The sequence below is a fragment of the Leucoraja erinacea genome, chromosome 8, assembly GCF_028641065.1.
Source record: "Leucoraja erinacea ecotype New England chromosome 8, Leri_hhj_1, whole genome shotgun sequence".
NCBI classification, from domain to species: Eukaryota; Metazoa; Chordata; class Chondrichthyes; order Rajiformes; family Rajidae; genus Leucoraja; species Leucoraja erinaceus.
In genome coordinates, this window is record NC_073384.1 from 12,706,666 (window position 1) to 12,718,538 (window position 11,873).

Below are 11,873 nucleotides of genomic sequence, written 5' to 3' on the forward strand. Positions count from 1 at the left end.
AAGACACAATACAATATTAACACTTGCATACATCTCCAATGTGTGTAAAATAAAACACGCTAGCATGCACTTCCCACTGGAGATGGTGCTCTATAAAAGTCCAATGAACCTTACAACCATGACATTGAACAAACATTTCAGCACCAAAAGAAAAGCTGTCAACATAAACGCTTTTGCTGTACTTGTGCTATCAAATATATTTCATCTATTACACACGATAAATTAAATCTCACACAAATCTTTATTTAATCTGCATACATACAGTGCATCACCAAGACTCATCTGCAAGAGTAAAACTAATCAAACATTTCCTGTTTAAGCTGTGGCTCTTGGGGCCCATAGAATGCTATACCTCAAATTTATCATGAAGTCATAACTTAGTATTTATGCACATACTGAATCATTGGGGCAGATTTACAATCAAACAAAAATATTACCAATGATCCTTTAATTTCTCCCTCAATGCTCGTCTTTATTATAGATTTCCCAAGAACCACAGCTTAAAGCTATTCAATATCTTCAGGCCTAACCGGGTGAGGAAGAGGAATTATTGATTTCTTCTCTTTATCTCTTGATAAGGCCTTTCTCATATCTATGAGAGAAATGAAAATCAAGATTATGGTCACAATAATTGCAATCATTTAAAAATTATAACACAATTCAAGTGCAATATTCACTTACAAATTGTGGTTTACATGTTGTACTTCCAAGGTGCGATACACAAAATTTACCACAAGTAACCCATTAACTCACAGCAAAGTAACTCAGAAAGTAATCAACACAATTCCACCAATGATGACCCAAAATTACAACTTAGTTGACTTTTATTTTAATCTGTAAGATTTCAAGAAGTTTATAATCGTACCATAAGCATCTTCATCAGGTTCTCCGTTGCTAGCTGAGTAGTACTCTATCACAGTCCTGTACACACTGTAGCCAAGCTGTTTGTACATATTCACAGCCACTTGATTGGATACTCGTACAAATAGATCCACAAAGAATCCTCCTTTTCTTTAGAAAGGAAGCACAATGTTCATTTGTCCTTGATAACATATATTATATATATTCTACACATAGTACTAAAACACATATACCAACCTTTCAGATATCTCCTCCAACAGTTCCATCAGTTTAGCTGCTAATCCCAAACGTCTGAATTCTGGAGCTACAGATAATGCTGTTACATGTCCATGCCATTCTTCTCTTGCCACTGATCCTTCAGCTTTCCCCATTACTTAAAATAAGAAAGAACCAGAATCATCATTCAGTCATCAAACATTTATGCTAGGTGCAAAATGATATTACCTCAAACTGTGCCATTTTCAATGATAAGATTCAAGAGATTCAAGAAAATTTATTGTCATGTGTCCCTGATAGGACAATGAAATTCTTGTTGTGCTTCAGCACAACAGAACATAGTAGGCATGACTACAGAACAGATCAGTGTGTCCATATACCGTTATATAAATATATACACACATGAATAAATAAACTGATAAATTGCAAATAACAGATAATGGGCTATTAATGTTCAGAGTTATGTCCGAGCCAAGTTTAATAGCCTGATAAGAAGGTAGTAGACACAGCAAATAGTTATTTAAAACCTAAATATCTTGGAAACACTTAGCAAGTCAGGCTGCATCTTTGGTAGGAGAGATGGAGTTAATGTTTTGGGTTAGAATGGCTCTGACAGTCTTCGACTTGAAATGTTAACTTTGTTTCTTTTTCCACATATGCTGTCTGACATATAGAGTGCTTCCAGCATTTCCAGTTTTTTTGTTTTAAGTTTCCAACATTTGAACTTGCAGTCTTCTGCTGAATGCATTGTCATATATTTTAGAGTGATCCAAACTGCCCATGAATGTTTCTCTATGCATGTTCTCCAAACACAAAGCAGGATTTCAAACATCTGCATTCAGCTCTGCTCACCTGCCTTGTATCCAGTAGAGAATTTGCTAAATTTAAGAATAAATGAGATAGTCATTCATGTTCAAACCGTCTCACATAACACCAATTTATCTTTTGACCCTTATGTTTAAGCTATATCCATGCAATCAAAAGGCATCCTTAACATCAGCCTTCCAGTTTTCAAGAAAACTAGACCAAGTGGGACCCGTTGGGTCCCTGCCACAAGGGAGGCCTGGTCCCCCAACGCAACCCGTTCTCCCAACGCAATACTCAACCACTCACCCATAGCCCCCACGGGAGGCTTGGTCCTCCAACGCAACCCGTCTTCCAAAGCAAGATTCCACCAGTCACCCGTACCTCCAACGCAATATTGCACCACTCACCCATTGCCCCCAATTGTGCAGGTCGGCTCATTTAAAGGAAATATGAATGGTTGGGAATGGTACAATGCAAGCATAATTGCACAAATGTCAAATGCATTATGTCATTTGTACTACCATTTGTAGCTTATCGAGAGATTTCAATATTTTCAATTCATTTTTGATCCTATTTGGGCCCATGAACGCAATTTATGTAGTCGCAACTAAGAATTTAATTGTTCCGTTTCGGCACAGACAACAGTAAACACTTGTAACCATGGACATATCTAAAAATAAAAAGATCCGAAAGAAATGGCAGCAAATCGCAGCCCAGACCATCACACAAACCAACCTCCCTTCTATTGAATCCATTTATACCTCCGGCTGCCTCAGCAAGGCCAGCAGCATAATGAAGGACAAGTAGCGCTCTGGCCACTCCCTCTTCTCCCCTCTCCTGTCAGGTATAGAAGTGTGAATACTCACACCTTCAGATTCAGGGAGTTTCTTCCCAGCTGTTGCCATGCAACTGAATCATCCTACCACAACTGGAGAGCAGTGCTTAACTACTTTGGTGTCTCATTGGTGACCCCCGGACTATCCTTGATCAGACTTTGTTGTCTTTACCCTGAACTAAACGTTATTCGCTTATTCTGTATCTATACACTGTAAATTGCTCGATTGTAATAATGTATTGTCTTTCTGCTGACTGGATAGCACACAACAAAAGCTTTTCACTGTACCTCGATACACGTGACAATAAACTGAACTGAAATACAGGTTAGGTCTTGCAATAGTACAGTAATACAGAACTTAATTACAATGTTAATGTGCAAATATAAAGTGCTGGAAATTTAGATCTAATTTTGCAATGAATTTGAAGTACACTAGATACTTACTGTATCCCATCAACTCTCCTCCTGGTGCTTCAGCGACAATAAAATATTCTGGCCAATGAGCCAAATACTGAAGGTAGAAGGGAATTCCATACTGTGAAACTTAAGGAAAGTAATAAAATCCTAATAAAAAGTCAGTAGTTTGCACACTGCAAGTTGACATTCAATATAAATCGAATAGAATAAATGTTATTAGACATGTATACATACAAGGAATTTGCCTTGAGGCTTTGCTCACAAGGGTAACACGATATTCAGTGGACAATTAAAAAATAAAACATAATTTAAACCTGTGAATGGAATAAAATACCAGAGCAAAATGAGGCTACAAACTTTTGGCTGTTGAGTAGAGCTACAATTCGTGGAAAAAATATGTTTTTATGTCTGGCTGTGGAGGCTTTGACAGTCCGGAGTCGCCTCCCAGAAGGGAGTAATTCAAAGAGTTTGTGGCCAGGGTGAGAGGGGTCAGAGATGATCTTACCCGCTCGCTTCCTGGCCCTTGCAGTATACAGTTCGTCAATGGGAAGAAGGTTGCCGCCAACAACCTTCTCAGCTGATCGAACGATGCGCTGCAGCCTCCGGATGTCATGCTTGGTGGCTGAGCCAAACCAGACCATGATGGAGAAGTGAAGACAGATTCTATGATGGCAATATAAAACTGGGCCATCATTGCCTGTGGCAGATTGTGATTTCTCAGCTGCTGCAGGAAATACATCCTTTGTTTGGCCTTTTTGACTGTGGAGTCGATGGTGCCCCCCCCCCCCCCCCCCCCCATTTTAGGTCACTGGAGATGATGGTTCCAAGTAGCTTAAAATACTCCACAGATGTGACTGTGGTGCTGTTGATGGTGAGTGGCAGGAGAGGAGGGGAGGCTCTCCTAAAGTCTACAATCAATTCCACAGTCTTAAGAGCATTGAGCTCCAGGTTGTTGCAATGGCACCAGGACGCCAGCTGTGTCACTTCCTCCCTGTAGGCAGATTCCTCCCCATCCTGGATCAGTCCAATCAGGGTTGTGTTGTCTGCAAACTTGAGAAGCTTGACAGAGGTGTCTGTGCAGGTGCAGACGTTGATGTAGAGAGAGTAAAGGGGAGGAGAGAGTACGCAGCCTTGCGGTGCTCCAATGCTAAGGGTCTGCGGGTCCGAGATGTGCTTTACCAGCCTCATATGCTGGTTCGTATCTGTCAGGAAGTTGGTGATCAACTGACAGAGGGGTTCAGACACAGTCAACTGGGAGAGTTTGGAGTGTGGTAGCTCTGGCACAGTGGTGTTAAACGCAGAGCTAAAATCCACAAACAAAATCCTTGCATTGGTCCCCTGACAGTCTAGGTGCTGGAGGATGAAGAGTCAAGAGTGTTTTATTGTCATGTGTCTAAGATAGAACAATGAAATTCTTACTTGCTGCAGCACAAGGCTTACTCCTTATTCTTAAAATGTGCCCCCTGCTTCTGGTCTCCCGCAATAAAGCCAAATAAATTGCAGCATGTTGTTGTAACACAATTTTAAAAGGAGTTTGATGAGTATTAGGGTCTTAAATCTGAATGAAGCAAACTGCAAAGTCATGAGGCGGAAATGTGCTGAGGTAGATTGGGGAAACTACATTTAAATGCATGACAGTAAATCAGCAATGGGTAACTTTTAAAGAATGAATGCATGATTTATCGATATTACTAAAAGTCTGATATTGACCACTTCCTGTTGCTCTGTATATTGATTTTAGAAAAAATGCTGCCACTTCTCCTTAATCAAACTCCTTAAGAAAACTGGCAGGGAACATAAAAACTGACTGCAAAAGTTTTTATAGATATGTGAAGAGGAAAAGATTAGTTAAAACAAATGTAGGTCCCTTGCAGTCAGAAACAGGCGAATTGATCATGGGGAACAAGGACATGGCAGACCACTTGAATAACTTCTTTGGTTCTGTCTTCACTAAGGAAGACATAAATAATCTGCCGGAAATAGCAAGGGACCGGGGGTTAAATGAGATGGAGGAACTGAGTGAAATCCAGGTTAGCCGGGAAGTAGTGTTAGGTAAATTAAATGGATTAAAGGCCGATAAATCCCCAGGGCCAGATAAGTTGCATCCCAGAGTACTTAAGGAAGTAGCCGCAGAAATAGTGGATGCATTAGTGATCATTTTTCAAAACTCTTTAGATTCTGGAGTAGTTCCTGAGGGCAGGAGGGTAGCTAATGTAACCCCACTTTTTAAAAAGGGAGGGTGAGAGAAAACGGGGAATTACAGACCAGTTAGTCTCACATCGGTGGTGGGGAAAATTCTGGAGTCAGTTATTAAATAAGGGATAACAGCACATTTGGAAAGTGGTGAATTCATTGGACAAAGTCAGCATGGATTTATGAAAGGTAAATCATGTCTGACGAATCTTATAGAATTTTTCAAGGATGTAACTAGTAGAGTGGATAAGGGAGAACCAGTGGATGTGTTATATCTGGACTTTCAGAAGGCTTTCGACAAGGTCCCACATAAGAGATTAGTATACAAACTTAAAGCACACGGTATTGGGGGTTCAGTATTGATGTGGATAGAGAACTGGCTGGCAGACAGGAAGCAAAGAGTAGGAGTAAACGGGTCCTTTTCAGAATGGCAGGCAGTGACTAGTGGGGTACTGCAAGGCTCAGTGCTGGGACCCCAGCTATTTACAAAATATATTAATGATCTGGATGAGGGAATTGAATGCAACATCTCCAAGTTTGCGGATGACACGAAGCTGGGGGGCAGTGTTAGCTGTGAGGAGAATGCTAGGAGGCTACAAGGTGACTTGGATAGGTTGTGTGAGTGGGCAAATGGATGGCAGATGCAGTATAATGTGGATAAATGTGAGGTTATCCATTTTGGTGGCAAAACCAGGAAAGTAGACTATTATCTGAATGGTGGCCGATTAGGAAAAGGGGAGATGCAACGAGACCTGGGTGTTATGGTACACCAGTCATTGAAAGTAGGAATGCAGGTGCAGCAGGCAGTGAAGAAAGCAAATGGTATGTTAGTATTCATAGCAAAAGGATTTAAGTATAAGAGCAGGGAGGTTCTACTGCAGTTGTACAGGGTCTTGGTGAGACCACTCCTGGAGTATTGCGTACAGTTTTGGTCTCCTAATCTGAGGAAAGACATTCTTTGGTGCGTAAATTTGGTGCGTGTGCAGATGTGGTGAAGATGTCGCTATTTAGAGCATACTGCACACCCCTCTACACTGCGCACCTGTGGTCGAACTATTTAAAGACAAGTATGCAGAAACTAAAGGTGGCATATAACGATGCCATGAGAACACTGCTAAGGCAACCTTGATGGTGTAGTGCCAGTAATATGTTTGTGGCTGCAGGAGTCAGTACTTTAGAAGCTATCCTAAGACACCACATGTATAAATTCATTTGCAGGATAAATGACTCTAAAAATGTGCTTATTGTGGCCTTGACAAATATAAGAGTTAGCACTACACGCTACGAATCCCAGTTGTAGAGACACTGATATCGTTGTCTCCTTGTAGGACATTGATCATCTTTTAAACTGGATTTTTAACTTAAGTATTGTGGATTTTTGTTAAATATAAATGATGAGGTTTTTATGTGATATACCATGATTTTATATATATTTATGATATTTGTTATGCAATGCATTTTTAATGTAATGTTGCCCCTTGTCTGGACCTTGAGTCTGTAATAAAGTTTATTATTATTATTATTATATGGTTAGTAACAGGATTCAGTATGCTTACCACGTTCTGGAGTTACTTGGCATTTTAGTATTGGTGCTGTGTGTGAGGGGGTGAAGGGAGGAGGGGTGACTGAGTGAACTGCCAGCGTACCAGCCATGAGTGACTGCACTGCCAGCCCACCAGCCATGAGTAAGTGAACTGCCAGCCCACCATCCATGACTCACTGAACAGCGAGCCCAATAATCCATTCAGTCCACCCTCTCCCCCTTCTCTCAGAGTCTGTCACCTGTTTTGGGCAGAATTTCTGGCAGTTTCTCAGCTGCCAGCCTGCCAGGTCTGAATGACTGTACTGCCAGGCATCAGTGACTGAGCTGCCAGCCCAATAATCTATTCGGCCCACAATGTCCATACTAACCCTCCGGGAATCAGTCCCTTCAGCGCACAACACCCATACTAGCTCTCCAGAAAGCCCCCCCCTGGCCACCAATATTGGAATTGGTAGAGAGGTGGAATATTGCATTGGGGGACCAGCCCGCCCATGTGATGCTGGGACCCAACAGGCCCAACTTAGGCTAGTAAGCTATATACTTTTTGGGGGAAAAAACAGGAAATATTGTCTGGCCATGGCTACCAAGAAGTTGCAGAAAGTATTGGCTCTGAATAGACTTCTGTTGCCAAAAATTACGGTTATCGCAAGGATTTAAGAATTCTGCTAAGGAGGAATTGAGCATTGATATGGAAAGGGTACTAAAAGATGAGAGTAGATGAGCAAGAATATTTAAAACAGATTGCATATGCAAAAAGAAAATGGTTAGCAAAAATCAATATGGGTTCCTTACGGGCCGAGATAAACAGTAGGCAACTTAAACAAATATTTGGTGCCTGTCTTAAAGGAAGACACAGAAAACCGCGCTGGAAATAGCAGGAGGCTACAAATCTGGATAAATTGGGCAGCTTAAAGAATTTAGCATTAGTTAAAATAAATCAAGTACGAGAAGAATTGATGGGACTGAAACGCTCAGTTGCAAAGTATATTCAAGAAGATCAATAGATTTTTAGGTATAAAGGGAATCGAGAGCTGTGTTAGAGCAGGATAGTGGCCATCAGGTTACAGATCAGCCATAGCCCTACTGAATAGTGGAGCAGGCAAGAATTGGCTGAATTGGCTTCTCCTGCTTCTGTTTCTTATATCCTCATCTGAAAATACCAGATACGCCTCAGTAAAACCAAGTGCATGAGCAGCGGAGCAGAATATAACAATTTAACAGAACATAAAATATTATTTTTCAAACAGCACTATTTTTTGTAAATTTTTAACATTTAGTATAAAAAGAAATGATCAATGAAATAAAATTACTGGAAAGGGCTAAACAATCTGAAATTTTGGGCAGAATTTGTTAGTTATATCAAGAAGCATCTTAAATGTTTGCTTTGTTCATGCATATGTCCAATGTGAACCATGTCTAATATTTAAGAATAAAAATGTATGTTCTGTACGACCAAGTAGTAACCTGGTGCACAGACCATGATCTCTTACTCAATTCATCAAAAACAAAAGAACTCATTGTCGACCCAAGACGCCAGCCATCCCTCAAAACTCCTGTGCTCATTAAAGGTGAATCCATCTCCATCACTGACACATTCAAACTCCTTGAAACCCACATCAGCAACAACCTCAAATGGAGGACAAACGCAGACCACATCTATGGGAAAGCCCAGCAAAGACTTCTCCATCTCCGACAGCTCAGGAAGTTCAGAGTAAGGTCTCATCTCATGCTCCGCTTCTATACAGCCATCATTGAAAGCATCCTCACTTCATCCATCACAGTCTGGTTCGGCAGTCTCGACTCACTCTCCCGGAAGAAATTACAGCGCATCAAAAATTATTGGCTTACCCCTACCATCCCTTGAATCACTTTATCACAAACGGACACTACACAGAGCGTGCAAGATCATCTCTGATCCTACTCACCCTGCACACTATGCCTTTCAGCTACTGCCCTCTGGGAGGCGTTACAGGACAATTGCCTCCAAAACAAACCGCTTCAAAAACAGTTTCATTCCCACTGCAATTAACATTTTAAACTCTGTACGGTGAGGAATAAGAATAAGCATGGCCCTTATGTATTATGTAATGTGTCTGTCTGTATGTATATCTATGTTATATGTTTAATGTTGATGAAATGTTGGAACCTGTACCGAGCTGTACTGATAACAAATTCCACCAGCCTGGCTGTGTAGTCATTAAAAATACAATACAATACAATATTATTAACCAGATTTCCCTCAATAAATCAATGGATTGTTTGTCTATTAATAAGGATACAGTTTCTGTAAGTGGATCCAAATTTCTGCAAAACAAAATAAAAACAAATATAAGATATTTGCGATCTACAGCTGTAAGCACAGTGGAGCATTTGATTAACAATGTTTTATTGCATTGAAACTTTCAACAACAAAAAAAAATGTTTCAGATACATTGTTTCTGAAAATGGGGGATGTGTGGTTTGGTGTTGAAACATATCACTGAGACATTAGATTTTGTAAAAATAAAAGTTTGACAAATTTCACTAAATAAGGCACACCCTGCATACTGTACATACACTTTACTAAGATAAATGATAACAAAATCTCACCACTGTGTCATGTTCTCAGTGTATGGAATCACTTCTATTGTGGTCAAGTACTGGACAATGTTTACACTTGGCTTTCACCTAGGGTTTACAATACGAAACCCAAATGCTTCCCTGAATTAACAATATTTGTAGGAAAGAGCATATGAAGCCAGCAAATTGTGTTCATTATGTGCAAGCAAATGCTGTTGTCAACTTAGATAGAGAGATCTTAGGCCTTTCCAAGTCAAAGCATGGACTTGGTGTTACATTCTACACTGGCATGCCCAAAGAGGTAAGACATTCACTAACAACCTCTTTCACAGATACTTTAAGTGTCGGTACTTTCACCCACTTAGAACACATAAAAACAGAATTCAATCAGACACTGCGCTCCGACTTCTGAAAAGTTGTAAAGGCTTTATTAGTGGCATGAGATTCCAATTGGAAGCGATATCACCAGTGCCCTTTCATTCCATGGAGAGCAGCATGTTGCGAATGTCAGCAATTAATGCAATGATAATTAGCACAAAATCTGATTTTGTTACAATGAAAAGGGAAAAAGTGTTTGTAAAAAAATAACTAGGAGCGGATAACATGTGCAGACATGTAACCTATGCAACTCAAGAGCAAATTCATTGCTGCATGGAATATAGAAACATAGAAAATAGGTGCAGGAGTATGCCATTCGGCCCTTCAAGAACTGCACCACCATTCAATATGATCATGGCTGATCATCCAACTCAGTATCCTGTACCTGCCTGCTCTCCATACCCCCTGATCCCTTTAGCCACAAGGGCCACATCTAACTCCCTCTTAAATATAGCCAATTAACTGGCCTCAACTACCTTCTGTGGCAGAGAATTCCAGAGATTCACCACTCTCTGTGTGAAAAATGTTTTTCACAGAGAAAAATATATAGGCAGATGGCAGTTTACTCAGCCTGGTTCAATAATAACTACGGTGAATATACAAGAGTCAAGTCAAGCGTGTCAAAGAGTGTTTAATTGTCATGTGTACTGACAACGGACTAGTGATTTTTTTGCATGCAGCCGTGATTGAATGGCACAGTAGACTTCCTGGAACAAATGTCCTTATTCTACTCCTATAACTATAGAACTACAGATAATATAATATAGATAATATAATAAACAAAAAACATAATTAATTAATACTCCAATAATAGTGCAAATAAACCACCAAGTCCTTTGTTCAACCAAAGACAGTTGGTAGTTGAGGTTAGTGTGTCGGAAGGAACTGCAGATGTTGGTTTACACAGAAGATAGACACAAAATTCTGGAGTAACTCAGCTGAATAGGCAGCATTTCTGGAGAAAAATGGGTCGTGACCCAAAAGAAGACGTTTCTTCAATCTATCTTCGGTTGTTGTGAAGAAGCTGTTCTTGAACCTGCTGTTCACGGTCACTCCAGCATTTTGTGATTGTCGAGACCGTCTGAAGAAGGGTCTCGACCCAAAACATCACCTATTCCTTTTCTCCAGAGATGCTGCCTGTCCCACTGAGTTACTCCAGCATTTTGTGTCCATCGTCAGTGTAAACCAGCATCAGCAGTTCCTTGCTACACTGGTGATCACGGCTGTCAGACTCCTTGTCCCTTTCCTCCTTCTCAAGAGACTTGAGATCTCAAGTCAAGTCAAGTTTATTCGTCACATACACATACGAGATGTGCAGTGAAATGAAAAGTGGCAATGCTCGCGGACTTTGTGCAAAAAGACAAACAAGCAAACAAGTTAGATTCAGTTCTTAGGGCTAAAGGAATCAAGGGATATGGGGAGAAATCAGGAACAGGGTACTGATTCTGGGTGATCAGCCATGATCATATTGAATGACGGTGCTGGCTCTGGGCCGAATGGTCTACTCCTGCATCTATGTTTTCCCGCTGGAGGAGTAAGTGTGGGCATGAGATGGGGGGAAGTGGATCCACCATCACCACCACTCGGCCACTGCTGCTCCCAGCCCGCTTCCATCTCCGAGGGCGAGGCGCACAGGGGCGCTCAATGTGGCGCCGTCTCTGTGTAAACAGCTCCCGCGCTGCGTTATTTTCTACTCACATGTTGTTGAACCGAAACAGGTCGTCGCAGCAAAACGCGCGCAACGTTGTCATCTCGGAGCTGGCGCTCGGCCGGAAACAACCACCTTCCCCCACCGGGATCGGCTGGTGCTGGCGGGGCGCGTGACGTCATCCGCCGGGCTGAGCGGCCAGACGTCAGCCCGCAGGGCCGGCAAAACGCGACTTCACCGACGTGGGCGGAGCGACGTCGGCCACCACGGAGTCACGTCGCCCTCAGAGCCCGAACGGAATGACGTAATCGCGTAGCCGTGCGTCGGACTGACTAGAGTGACGCCGCCACGTGCGGCAAGAGACGTTGGCGCCAGTTGGACTGAAGGGTGAGGCGGCATTGGTCAAAGATTAAATC

General features: G+C 41.6%; 1 protein-coding gene across 1 annotated transcript; it reads right to left on the minus strand.

Annotated features, from left to right (window-relative positions):
* Positions 1–222: 222 nt before the first annotated feature.
* naa20 (N-alpha-acetyltransferase 20, NatB catalytic subunit) lies at positions 223–11,652 on the minus strand. The gene is made up of 6 exons (XM_055638993.1): positions 11,508–11,652; positions 9,152–9,176; positions 3,164–3,254; positions 1,099–1,234; positions 866–1,011; positions 223–592 (listed from the first exon to the last, which is right to left on the minus strand). The coding sequence occupies exons 1-6, from the start codon at positions 11,558–11,560 to the stop codon at positions 507–509; spliced, it is 537 nt and encodes a 178-aa protein (XP_055494968.1). The 5' UTR covers positions 11,561–11,652; the 3' UTR covers positions 223–506.
* Positions 11,653–11,873: the final 221 nt, after the last annotated feature.

Excerpts from the sequence above, each read along its gene's own strand:
- naa20 (XM_055638993.1), bottom strand. The coding sequence starts at position 11,560 with ATGACAACGTTGCGCGCGTTTTGCTGCGACGACCTGTTTCGGTTCAAC. Across the intron at positions 9,177-11,507 it reads CTGTTTCGGTTCAACAACAT|AAATTTGGATCCACTTACAG; the intron begins GTGAGTAGAAAA and ends TTTGTTTTGCAG. Across the intron at positions 593-865 it reads ACCTGATGAAGATGCTTATG|ATATGAGAAAGGCCTTATCA; the intron begins GTACGATTATAA and ends TTTCTCTCATAG.